General features: G+C 32.2%; 1 protein-coding gene across 3 annotated transcripts in view; it reads left to right on the forward strand.

Annotated features, from left to right (window-relative positions):
- Positions 1 to 10,109, forward strand: part of TAF1B (TATA-box binding protein associated factor, RNA polymerase I subunit B) — a 90,999-nt gene extending 80,890 nt beyond the window's left edge. For all 3 annotated transcript variants that reach the window (XM_074288112.1, XM_074288113.1, XM_074288114.1), the window contains one exon: positions 9,443 to 10,109. In XM_074288112.1, the coding sequence (XP_074144213.1) occupies positions 9,443 to 9,635 (193 nt within the window). In that variant the 3' untranslated portion in view covers positions 9,636 to 10,109. The remainder of the gene's footprint in view (positions 1 to 9,442) is intronic.
- Positions 10,110 to 13,051: the final 2,942 nt, after the last annotated feature.

The following is a 13,051-nucleotide window of genomic DNA, read 5'->3' on the forward strand; positions in this document are numbered from 1 at the left end:
TTATGACCAAATTAGCCTATTGTTTTCTCATACTTGACATTACTGGATAAACTTTCCATCTTTCCTGGAATGCTTTTCCTTCATCTCCACCTCTTGGAATATCTACAAGAGGACCTTTCCTAATTCCCCCAGTTGTTTGTCTCTCTTCTATAATTGTTGTTCATCGGGCAAAACTACTCTGTATTTTGTATATACTTTGTATTTATCTTTGTACATGTTTATTTTCCCCTCCCCCTCAGTAGAGTATAAGTTTTGTGAAAGCAGGTACTGTTTCATTTTTGCCTTTGTACTTTACCATCTAGAACAGGTTTGGCACATAATAGGCATTTAATAGATGTTTGTTGAATTAATGAATGAAGTTGAGATGCATATTCACTTGCATTATACAAATTTTTTGGTAGTTGGTGTTTCATATATAAATATGGCTAATCATGTCAATAAGAATACTACATATTTTTCTATACTTTCAGATGAAGTCATATTGATAGACAAGTCCAAGTCTGAATAATTGCCTGGTGAGGTTTAAAAAGTGATCCAGTGAACTTTTAGTTTTTTCATTACATAATTTATATTTCAATATTAGATTGTAAACTGATTTAATTTGGCAAATTTTATCCATTTTATAGAATTTCTCTTTTGAATAAGAACAGATGAGACTTTTCCATCACTGGAGAAGACATTCAAGTCAATGATATCACAGATCCATTTAAATACTTCGAATTTATTGAGTCTGTAGGAAAGAGCTACCTGTATAATTTGTCCTTTGAACATATTAAAAGAATTATAGCAAGAAAGATACTTGTCATAGGAATTTTGTACCTGAACTTCATAAAAAATAGAAGAATAGTCAGTCTAAAATAAAGAGGCAGAAGAAGAGAAAAGAAACTTTGTGGTTTATAGTGGATGAAGTTCTGGGCTGAGAGGCAGGAAAACCTAAGTTCATATATTGCCTTTTATACATACTAAATATGTGATCATGGGAAGTCATTTAACCTCTCAGTTGCTGATCTGAATTGATGGTAGAAGTTTCTATGGAAAAATATTTCTATAATGAAGTAACATCTGGGGCAAAAACAATCAATCTATAAACATTTATTAAGCCTTTCTGGCACACATACATAGATTGAAATAATCCCTCTTTTCAAGGAACCCACATTCTAATGAGGGAGACAAGTGATATATGTACTAAAAGTAAGGAATGAGAACTAGACCAATGATTTAATTGGGACAGGGAACTTCCAGATGAGGGAAACTCCCTTGCTCAGTACAGACTGGCACTTTCTCTGCAGTTTATAGACTTATAGAGTTATCTGAGTTTCTGAGAAGTTCATTGAAAAGCCATTTGTAATAACAAAAATATCTCACATATAGTGCTTGAGAAATTTTTCAAAGGATTTTCTGTTTAACCATCATGATTAAAATTTTACAGATAGAGAGACTGAAATTTTAAAAAATTAAGTAACTTGTGCAGCAACACATCGCTTGTCAGTGTTTCAGGAAAATGGGCTCAAAGTCTTTCCCAGGTCCAAGTTTGGTTTCCTTAGCACTATACAGAATTGCCTATTAGAACTAAATACCTATGTGAAAATTTTTTGATAATGTAGTCCTAAGTATCATTAATATTTTCATACAGATAATTTTGGCACATTATATTTTTCCTTTCTCCATTTCATGACATGGTTTCTTTTCATAAGTCATTCATTAGAGATATATTGTTTCTAAGGAAGTAAATATTTTTTACATCATTGCTTAATTGGAAAAATAGAATTACAAAGATTCAACTGAAGCAAGTTATCTATAGAGAAAATACTATACGCCTAATCTCTCCCCCTCCAAAAAAAAATATGAAAATATAGGTAAGATTTTAATTGGTTTAGATTAAGCTGATTGTTGTGCCAGCTTTACAACATTCTTCAGATGCTTGTTTGGTGATAATGCCTCTTGAGTCTTCTTTTATAAGAATTAGAAATTTTCATTAAAGTAGTAGAGGAAAATCCCTGATGTACATATGGTTTTTCCAAAACTAACTAAACAATTTATTTTTGTGTTTAAGACAACCCCCCCCATATTTAATACATATACATTGGTATATTAATACACATATATATACACATATGTGTGTGTGTTTTGTAAACACACACACACACACACACACACACAGATAAATAGGTTTTCCTGAACTGAAATACTACCTGTACTTGCCTAAGGGCAAGTCACTACTAATTTTCTCAGTACCTAAATCTAAGATTATGAGTTATAGGATATATGTTGATCTGCATCTCTAAAGGGAATTTTGTTCTCTACACTGATGAAATCACTATTTTAACCCCTGAAAGGGTATGTATATAATCTTCCAACCTGCTTTGATGGAAGAGTTCTTTAGTCAATGCCAGCCAGAGGAATGACACATCTGAAAAGTTCTCCATATTTGGTGTCCTTTGGTCAAGGTCCTTTTCTGAGGACCCCCTACATATATAGTAGATGCAGTGGGAAACAAAGCTGAGCATGACTCAGTCTCTGCCCTTTAGGAAATCAAAGTGGGAAAGCAGGGATGCTTTCAGAGTTCTAATGAGGTTAAAAAAAAAAAAAAATCTTGTCTGAACTGGAAAAAAGATATCTGGGTCTTCTTTCAAGGCCTAGCTCAGATGCTAAAATTTTCATGAAATCTTAACTGATACCCCTTTTCCTTCAGATTTATCATAATATGTTCCTATATCTCTCCTTTGCACTTACCTCACTTTCCCATAATATTAGTGAGTTTCCTAGACTTATTTGAATGGCATTACTTTTCTTTATTTCACTATTATTTATGTACTTGTTCCTTTCCTCATGCCTCTTCCCCAAATTAGATATTTTTGATTTCCCTATAACCATGGAGCACTACCTCATATGTCCAGTCCCTCAGGTTCTAACCTAGGAGTTATCTTTCTTCACTGACTCTCATTCCCCATATTCAATATGTTGCCAAGGCCTGTTGATTTCACTTTTGCAGCATCTCTCTAATATCCCTCCTCCCCTCTGACACTGCTACCACCCTAGTATGGGCCTTGATTGTTACAAAAATGTGCTGGTGGGTCTGCCTGCCTCAAGTCTCTCCCAACTCCAGGCTATCCTCCACTTAGCCACCAAAGTGATTTTCCTAAATACCATTCCAGCCATCACTCCTTACTTAATAAACTCCTATGGCTCCCTATCACCTCTAGAATCAAATACAAAATCTGTTTGGCATCCAGAGCCTTTCATAATGTACCAGCTTCTTTATCTTTCCCATCTTCATATCTTATAGTTCCTTAAGTAGCTTTTGATCCAGCAGTACTGGTCTCTTTGTTAGTTTACTAAGCAGACATTCTCTCTCAGCTCCAGACATTTTATCGGGTTGTCTGCCCTTCCTACAATATAATACCTCCTCATCTCTGCCAACTGGTTTTCCTGGCTACTTTCAAGTGCCAGCTAAAATCCCATCTTCTATAGGAAGCCTTTTCCAACCCTCCTCTGGTACCTTCCCTCTGTTCATTATTTTCTATTTATCCTTTAAGCAAATTATTTGTTCACACTTGTTTGTTCCCAAGTAGATTATGAACTCCTTGAGGATAGAAGCTGTCCTCTTTTTGTATCCCCAGTGTTTAGCATAGTACCTGGCAAATAGTAGTTCCTTAATGACTATTTATTATAAACTTTCAAAAATTAAAGCCTGTGTTTTATTTATCTTTTAATTTCCAGTGCCTCAAGCTTGACCTTTCATATAGTAGATACTTAAAGATTAATTAAGTGAAGTATAATTGAATTAGGGTACCTAGCTGTGTGGACAAGGCCCACTGAAAGTTTGTTATCTAATCTCATTGGACCCTTGTTGCTTTTATTCTTCTCAGTTAGCTTTCTTTCGCCTTCTCCACAATGGCAGTTGAAGACCTCTCTTTTTTTCAAGCTTCCTACATTATTCTGTCCTTACAAGGTTATAGTGCTAGCACTGGAAGGAGCTTCTGAGGCCATCTAATCCAACTTTCCTTTCTCCCCTTCTTTGCAGATGAGAAAATTGAGGCCTAGAGCAATCAAGTGACTTGACTAAGGCCATAAAATTAATTAACGAGCTTTTTAGCAAAGGACCTGTTTTCTACTTTCCTTAGAAAAACATGTCACAGGCTCTCTTTTTTTCTTTATTCCACACTCCTTTACTTATCCTTGCATCTGTCTACTCCTTGAAATGATCACTCTTCCATTTTTCTTCCCTTTTTCAACTAAACTTTAAGGGAAAAAAAAAAACTTAATTCATTGCCTCAACTTTCTCAGTTTCCATTTACCTCCTAGTCCTTTGTATACTAACTTCCAACCCCACCATTTAACTGAAATTATTCTTTCCCAAGTTAAAACAGTTAGTTGCTAAATTTATTCCTAATTCTCTTTGGCTTCTTCAGTTTTTGATATTATTGTACTTCATTTGCATACTATCCTCCCTTGGCTTTTAGGACGGAACTTTTTTGATTCTTCTCCTGCCTTAGTGGCAGCTCCTTTCAAGTTAGATTATCATTCATAACCTACTTTCTAACCCATGGGTGCCCCTTTAGCCTTCTTTTCTCAGCTTTCTCTATATATATATACTCTGTCATTTCATCAGCTGCCATGGATGACAGGATCATATCTATGCAAATGACTCCCAAGTTGTAGTCTTTTCCTGATCTCTCTCCTGAGTTTCAACCTTGCATTATCCAGATACTAACTTTTCCTTGTGATATCCTATTAGTATCTCATATTCAACATGCCCAAATTTGAAATCATCATTGTAATTTGCCTTCCCCAAAATTTTTCTGTTGAAAGCACTGCCATCATTAAATAGGTCTGTACCCAAGTTCTAACTGTGTGAATTGGGGCTTTGAATACCTCAAGCTTTTTAAAATCATCATTAATTCAACAGAATGACAGCAATTTTAGAATAACTTTATTCTTTAGTTTCTTCCCCTAAAATATCTGGACATTTCTTCTGTTTTGTCATATTCAAATATTGCACTTTTCCTTTTTGATCTAAAATTTTACTTTACAGTTTGCTTTCATTTCAGTCATCATATTCTTCAGGTATGTTTTCATAGTGCATAGATTTTTTTCTTGGATCACTACAGACTGAGAAATATCTAAGATAAATTTTTTAAAGAGTTTTATTGTAGTGTTTTAAGAATCTACTTAGGGGGCAGCTAGGTGGTACAGTGGATAAAAGCACTAGCTCTGAAGTCAAGAAGACCCGAGTTCAAATGTGGCCTTAGATACTTAATACTTCCTAGCTGTGTGACCCTGGGCAAGTCACTTAACCCCAATTGCCTCAGGGGAAGAAAAAAGAATCTACTTAGGATAAAGTTAAAATGCAGAAAAAGGTTACACAGGGATAATAAAATTCAGGTTAATTTAACAAACATCTGTTAACAAGCACTTATGTCTACTATATGCTATATATTGTTTAGGCACTGGATATACAAAGACAGGAGTAAAGGAAGACAAAATCCCCAAAGCATGGTCAAGAAAAAAAATTTCCAAATTGGTCATGTGCATAATGTATATTTATATATTGGCTCATTGGAATATTTCACTTTTAGTCCTCTAGAATCATGATTAATCATTGAATTGATCAGAGTTAAGTTCTTAAAAATTGTTCATTATCACAGAGTAGTTGTGGTAGTGTAGTTCTCCTGCCAGCCTTACTTAACAGTTTAGACAAGTTCTAACCAGGTTTCTTTAAGATTATCTATCATTGCCTATGGCAAAATAATACATTCATATGCTTTAATTTGATCAGCCATTTCCTAATTGATAACACCTTAATCTACAATTCTTTGCTAATATAAAAAGAGCTACTACATATATTTTTATATATATGGGATCACTTTTTTTTTAAATTATTTCTTTGAAGTATAGTCCTAATAGTGGTATTATTGGGTCAAAGGTTTTGCCCAGTTTAATAATTTTTTTGGATACAATTTCAAATTGTTTTTCCATATATGAACAACTACAAGTGCCTATTTTCCTGCAGCGCCTCCATTATTTTTCCTTTTATTTATTTATTTATTTTTGGTCATTGTGAGTTTTTTTTTTTAAGCAAACTTTGCCCATCTGAATTGTGTAAAGTGGAATCTCAGAGTTCTAATTTCATTTCTTGAATTATTAGTGATTTGGAGCATTTTTTAGATTTCTTCCTTGAAACCTACCTGTTTATCTCCTTTAACCATTTATCAATTTGCAAAGATTGTTCCCAATTAAATTTTCTTTTTAATCTATATTAAATATTTATACAAAAACCTTTAAATTTTACTTTTTCCTTACATCCTATTTTCTTTCTTTCTTTTTTTTTTTTTTCTCTCTCTCTTTTTGCTTGCTGCTTCATTTCCTCTTTACAGAGAAGAAGAATCTGGAATAAAAGTATGCTCTATCCTTGACACAAACAGTCCTTGCTCCTTTGTCCCTCTTCTCTTCCCTTCACACAGTCTTTCCTCCCACCATATTTACCTTTTTTTTTTTTTCCTTTCCTTTTAAACTTTTCTTCTTAATCTGCCCCCCTTAGAATTTAGGGTTTGTTTTTCTTGGGACTAATCTCTTCCTAAATCTCTCCTTCTTTCTTATTCTCCCATTTTCCTTTTGTTTCCTGTTTCTCTGTTGGATGTATCTTTATTCTCAAATCGTTCTATATGCATGTGTGTGTGTTTTACCTTCCTTTGACTAATTCAGTTGAAAATGAGGTTCGTGACAATTGGTCCCTCCTCTCCTCATTTATTTAGACTTCTTGTGATTCCTACTTATGTGAGATAACATTCTCCCACCCTTCTCCCTTTTTCTTCCATACTGTACCTTGTTCCTCTTCTTTTTCTCTTCTCCTGTTAAGATCTTCAAAACATGACAAAAATATTCTGCTTTTCTGTTGTCTTTGACTTTCTCTGTGATCCCTTGATGACATCTTAGAAATCTTATATCATATCCTATCCTATTAAAATGCAAACTCTTCTTCAATAAAATCTTTTCCCAATTTCTCACTTCTGTTTATATTTTTCATATTTCTCTTTCCTCTCTTATATTTGTATTTTAAAGCTTCTACTGAGTTCTGTTCTTTTTAACAGGAGTGCTCAGAAATCCTCTATTTCTTTAAGGAATGATTTTTCTCCCTTTGGAAAATACTCAATTTTATATTCTTGTTTGTAAGCCTTTAACTTTTACCTTTTGGAATATCATATTCTAAATTCTCCTTTGTAGTGCCTAACTGTTAAATTTTGTGTGATCCTGTTTCCTTGGTACTTGAATTGTCTTTCTGGCTGCTTTCAGTATTTTTTCTTTGACTTGGAAGTTCTTAATTCTGGCTATGAATTTGGATATAAATTCCTGACCGTTTTCATTTTAGGGTTTCTTTCAGGAGGTAATTGAGATATTCTTTCAGTTTTCATTTTGCTCTCTTCTGATATGTCTTGGAAGTTTCCTTCATAATTGAAATATATATTTTAGTTATGTTTTTCAGATAACTCAATGATTCTTCAGTTGTCTATCCTTAATCAGTTTTCAGGTTATTTTTTATTTTCTATGAGATACTTAGATTTTCTTTCCATTCCCCCCAATCTTTAGATTGTTTTAAAATTCTTCTTGTTTCAAGGAGCCATTGATTCTCTTTGGATTATTCTAACTTTCAAAAAGTTGGGTTACCTAGCGCAAGAGATAAATAACCATACCTAAGTTGTTAAATTCTCTTTCCAAGATTTTTTTTCATAACTACCATTTCTTTTCCAACTTTTCCCCTGTGTTTCTCATTTAATTTATAATATTTTTAACACTTTTTCAAAAAAAAATCTTGCCATCATTTCTTCTAGGAATTCTAATTGATTTTGTGTGAAACTATATTTTTCTTTGAGGCTTTGCTTATGTTTCATATGCATTCTCTTTGACCAAGTGATAGTGGTAGTAGGTTTCAAATTTATGTGCCAAAAAAATTAATTATTTTATGAAAACTTTCAGAATCTATTATATTATGATATAATAAAAAGGCCATTAGGTAAAGTCAGAAAAAATCAAGGTTGGAATTTCATTTATAAATGTGGGCAAGTCAACTTTACCTTGGTAGACTTCTGTTTTCTCACCTATAAAATGAGGAATTATACTAGTTTGTCTCTGAGGTCCCTTCCAACTCTAAATCTATGAGCTTATTATCCACATGCTAGGGCTGATGTACTTTACTCATAGATGACTAATCCCTCCCTCATTTCCCCATCCCTTTCTTATCATTTATAACCTGTTTACTTATTTTACACGGCAGTTTTTACAATTTTGCCTATTTGGGTTCTAAACTTTCAGAAGTACAACTTAGAGACAGGCATTTTGATAGCAGCCAAAATATATATATATATATATATATATATATATATATATATATATATATATATATATATATATATATATATATATATATATATATAAACAAACACCTACCTAAACAAAAAAGGAATGAAAAACTACCAAAAACTATCATAAAATTTCAGAAAAGATCATTGTCTAAGGCACATATCCCTTTACAAACAGGAATCCTGAAAGAGCTATTACCATACAACTTAGTAATTGATGCACATCTTAATGACCTTGAGTTAATTAGTATTAAATTATGTTATATATCTTAAATTTAAGAAGGTAAAGTATGTAATACAGTCTAGAAACATTTTTGTTTTGGTACTTAAAAGGAGCAAACCTTTTTGGAAAACAATTATACACAATACCCCCTGTGGGTTTCAGGTAGCCAATATTTTGTTGTATTATTCTTTATAAAGTACAGTCAAGTTTAAGAACTTGACTTTGAAGAATTAGCAAGAACTATTCCATAGTTGGGGATTATTTACCTTGTGTATCTGAAACTAGGGTAAATTATGCTAAAGGTTTTGCATGACTTCTGTCTATACGTGGAAAAGAATTAACCTCTTGAGCAAAATAGTTTATAATTTTTATGTAACAAAACCACCAATCCCCAGAACTCTGAATTTCAGATATAAGTTCCTCTAAATCTATGCTGGGAAACCTTAATTCAAAAGAAAAAAAATTGGGTATCTTTAATCTCTATCTAACACATCTAACATAGCTCCATTCAGCATTTCCTCATATTCCAATCTTATGTTCTCTCATTTTGAAGAGATTCACAACCATGGATTCAAGCTTTTCTATTTTGTTAAGCTGTGCAGGTCATACATTCTACGGGATCTCATTTAAATCCTCTAAAGATTCTGATTTCTCTTCTGAAACATTTTGGAATACTCTATTTCCATTCCATTGTTTCTTAAGAAAGAAGGGGGTTCTCTTTTATCAAGTATTGGTTCAATTTCCTTGGTCTTAAAATTTTTATTTCAAGGAGTTTTAATCTTTTACATCTATTATTATTCATCTTTCCTTCTGATTTTAAAAGAACATATTATTTAAATCATGTTTTCTTTTGTTTTTCTAGTTACTGTAAACATGTGACTACCTATGAAGAATCAAATTTTTCTATGAGCTACCAGTTTGTACTAAATTTTTTCTCCTTTTTACTGAGGATAAAAGCTTCACTACTTCATGAAGAAGTAAGCTTATTTGAAAAGAGACTCTTTTACAAAAAATATGAGAATAAAAGTAAAGCCTCCAAATCCAAAAAAGCATGAAGACCTTAAAAGTGGAAATGATTTTGAGAAATTTGCTTCTACATATCTTCACAGTGTTTTTGCCACAAAAACTGCACTTCATTACTTCGAAAGATTTATTGTTTCATTGTGCACAGTCCATCCATCATTGGACATGACAAGTTTTACATATCTTAGACATTTTAATGAGTTGCTGTAAGTCAAAAATAAATCCTGGTAGCCAGCATTCCTGTGATAAACAAACTTAGCTAGGATGATCCTTAGGCCTATTGCTAGGCTCATCCTTGAAGTCTTGTCAACTTGATATCACCTGCCAGAGCTGGTAATCTACTATCAGAGAGAATTCAGAATCACCTCTACACAATGAAGAAATATCAAGAACTTAGTGGAAATAATATTGTTTATAAAGCCTTTATGTTAACATTATTGAGCAAAGCAAAATATTAGATGTTTTCATTCACTTGTGAAACAAACATTAAAACTGTCTTATCTTTATATTTCTCCTGTTGCTTACCTTAGGGTTTGTTAAATCAAGTTAAAACAATAGATGGGGGAATTTATTGACTTATAACTCAATCATATGTTAAATTAAAGTACAAAAGATTTTTAGAAATAATTTACATATGCATGTATTAATCATATGTACATTTACATGTGTTACAAATGTTCATTATATGTATGTATACGCTCATACTTATACATATAAACAGCCCTGGTGTAGTGACTAGAGAGCCACCTTTGAAGTTAGAAAAACCTAAGTTAAAGTCCTGTTTCTGACCCATTCTAGTTATGTGAAGTCACTTAATCTCTTAGTGCCTGTGGAAATAAGACTGAATTGTAGAACAAATTGGTGAATTTCCTCATTGAGAATCCCTGTCCCAGTGAAATCATAGGTCATCTTTTTTTTTTTTCTTTAATTTTTATTTTATTTTATAATTATAACTTTTTTTTTTTGACAGTACATATGCATGGGTAATTTTTTACAACATTATCCCTTGCACTTACTTCTATTCAGATTTTTTCCCTTCCTCCCCCAACCCCCTCCCCCAGATGGCAGGCAGTCTTATACATGTTAAATATATTACAGTATATTCTAGATACAGTATATGTGTGTAGAACCGAATTTCTTGTTGCACAGGAAGAATTGGATTCAGAAGGTAAAAATAACAGTTTACACTCATTTCCCATTGTTCCTTTTCTGGATGTAGCTGATTCTGTATAGGTCATCTTTAAAATAACATATTATTTGTTTGCATTCTCCTCCGTTAGTCTGTGAGATCTTTGAGAGCAAAGACCATGCTTTTGACAATTTTTTTGTATATCACCAGGGCTTTGCCCAGTGCCTGACACACAGAAAATACTTTATAAATGCTTGTTGGCTTGACTGACAATGCTCACAGAGTTCTGTATTAAAATAACAGTTGTACTATATTAAAAAATGATATCTAATTTGAGCTATTAATTAATTTTTTCAGAAAATGAGTGCCACAGAAGTTACATAAATATTATGTCTGAAATTTTGTATTCATTTTTCAGCAAAATTAAAGTTGTTTGTCAAAGAATTAAAATGGAAAACTTTCATTTGAATGTAGGTACTATGAGTATTATGAGTATTATATGAAGTATAGGGAGGTGTATAACTGACTGTATAGTCTTCATATTTATGAACCTTTACCAAAGTAGGCCTCTTTAGTGATAAAAATACATTGTGTCTCGAGTCAGTCTTGATAGCTACATTTCTTTAATTGTGAACTGAAGAAAGAATGTAATTCGAAGAAAAGAGAAAGAAAAACTTTGGAGATGTTTTTAGAATCTAGTTGAATTCATATAAATCCAAGTTGATTCAAGATAAATATAAGCTTTGGTAAAGGAATATCAGACACAGTATTATTAACTTGCCAATAGTTAACACTTTTCACATCTTTATAAAATACAAAATTTTATAAATATTTTATAAAGATGTGAAAAGTGTTAACTATTGACAAGTTAATAATTTGATGTTTAACAGTAGTCAATAATTTTTTTGACTATAAAGGAGATTTCAAATAACTATCCTATCTTCCAGAGCTTTCATGCAAATCCTTTTTCAGCTCTCACTTGAAATTCAAGGGATCATAAGTTTCATTGAAAAGCCTTAGAAGTCCTTTATAGCTCTGAGATTCTATGGTTCTTCAAGAGCTAATCCTTGGAATGAGACTGTCTTTCAACCTTTGTTGAAAGGTCTTTTAATTGTGATTTATTCAAGCAATATGTCTATTTTAATAGCTTAAAGTATTTTCTAGTTCATATTGATAAAAAGAAATTTCAAATAGTTGCAACTACTTTTTTAACTAGTATCTTCTGTATTTGATTTTATTATCTAAATACAGGTTCCAGTTGTTTGAGCAGTTGGTAGTCCCTTAGTATGCAAATTTTATGCCAACTTTTTAAATTTCAGTACTTTTATTTTTCCAATTACATGTAAAGATAGGTCTCAGCATTCCTTTTTGAAAGATTTAAAGTTCCAAATTTTTCCTCACACCTTCCCTTACCTCCCCTCTCCTCAGGATAGTAACCAGTATGATATAGGTTATACATGTACAATTATTTAAAACACATTTCCATATTAGTCATTTTGTGAAAGAAAAATCAGAACAAAAGGGAAAAACCATGAGAATGGAAAAGCAAACAAAAAAGGTGAAAAAAATATACTTCACATTCAGTCTCCATAGTTCTTTCTCTGGATACAGATGTATGCCTTATTATTTGAACATTAAAATTTAAGGTGTATAGATGGACTGGATTTTTTGAAAAATCCAAAATTCTATACCATAGCAACAATATAAAAGAGAAAAATCTACAGCAAATATGATAGACCTTAACATCTAAATTTTGTGACAAAGCATTGATTACCACTGGATAAATAGCAGAAGAGTATGAATAGGCAAAGTGCGAAAGAAGAAAAACCTAGACATTTTTTAAAATGTCAAATTGAATCACTAAAAAAATTTATTTTCAACCATAGTAAGCATAAATTAAGACAATTTTGACATACCACCTTATCTAATCACACTGGCATTAAAATAAACAAAAAAAAAAAAAAACTAAAAGTGACAAAACTCAGGAGTAGATGGTCTTAGAAAAATAGGTGTGCCCATATATTGCCAAAATAGTTTGTAGAGAGCAATAAAGATACACAACAAAAGTGATATACAGTCATACTTTTACTCAGTAATTTCATTCAATAATAGTAGATCCTTAGGTAACAACTATATATGGGGGGGGGGGGGTTGGAGGGCTCATCTTAGAAGCCTCTCAAATTGTATATGTATAAAATTATAATTATTACCTTACCAGCATATCATTTCTCTCCCTGAAAGATCATTGTGAGGATTATGGAAAATGTGGGCATAATTGTCCCACAAAACCCCAAGTTCTAAGTATGCCTTAAAAGGAAT

Source organism: Sminthopsis crassicaudata, chromosome 2, assembly GCF_048593235.1.
Source record: "Sminthopsis crassicaudata isolate SCR6 chromosome 2, ASM4859323v1, whole genome shotgun sequence".
Classification (NCBI taxonomy): Eukaryota; Metazoa; Chordata; class Mammalia; order Dasyuromorphia; family Dasyuridae; genus Sminthopsis; species Sminthopsis crassicaudata.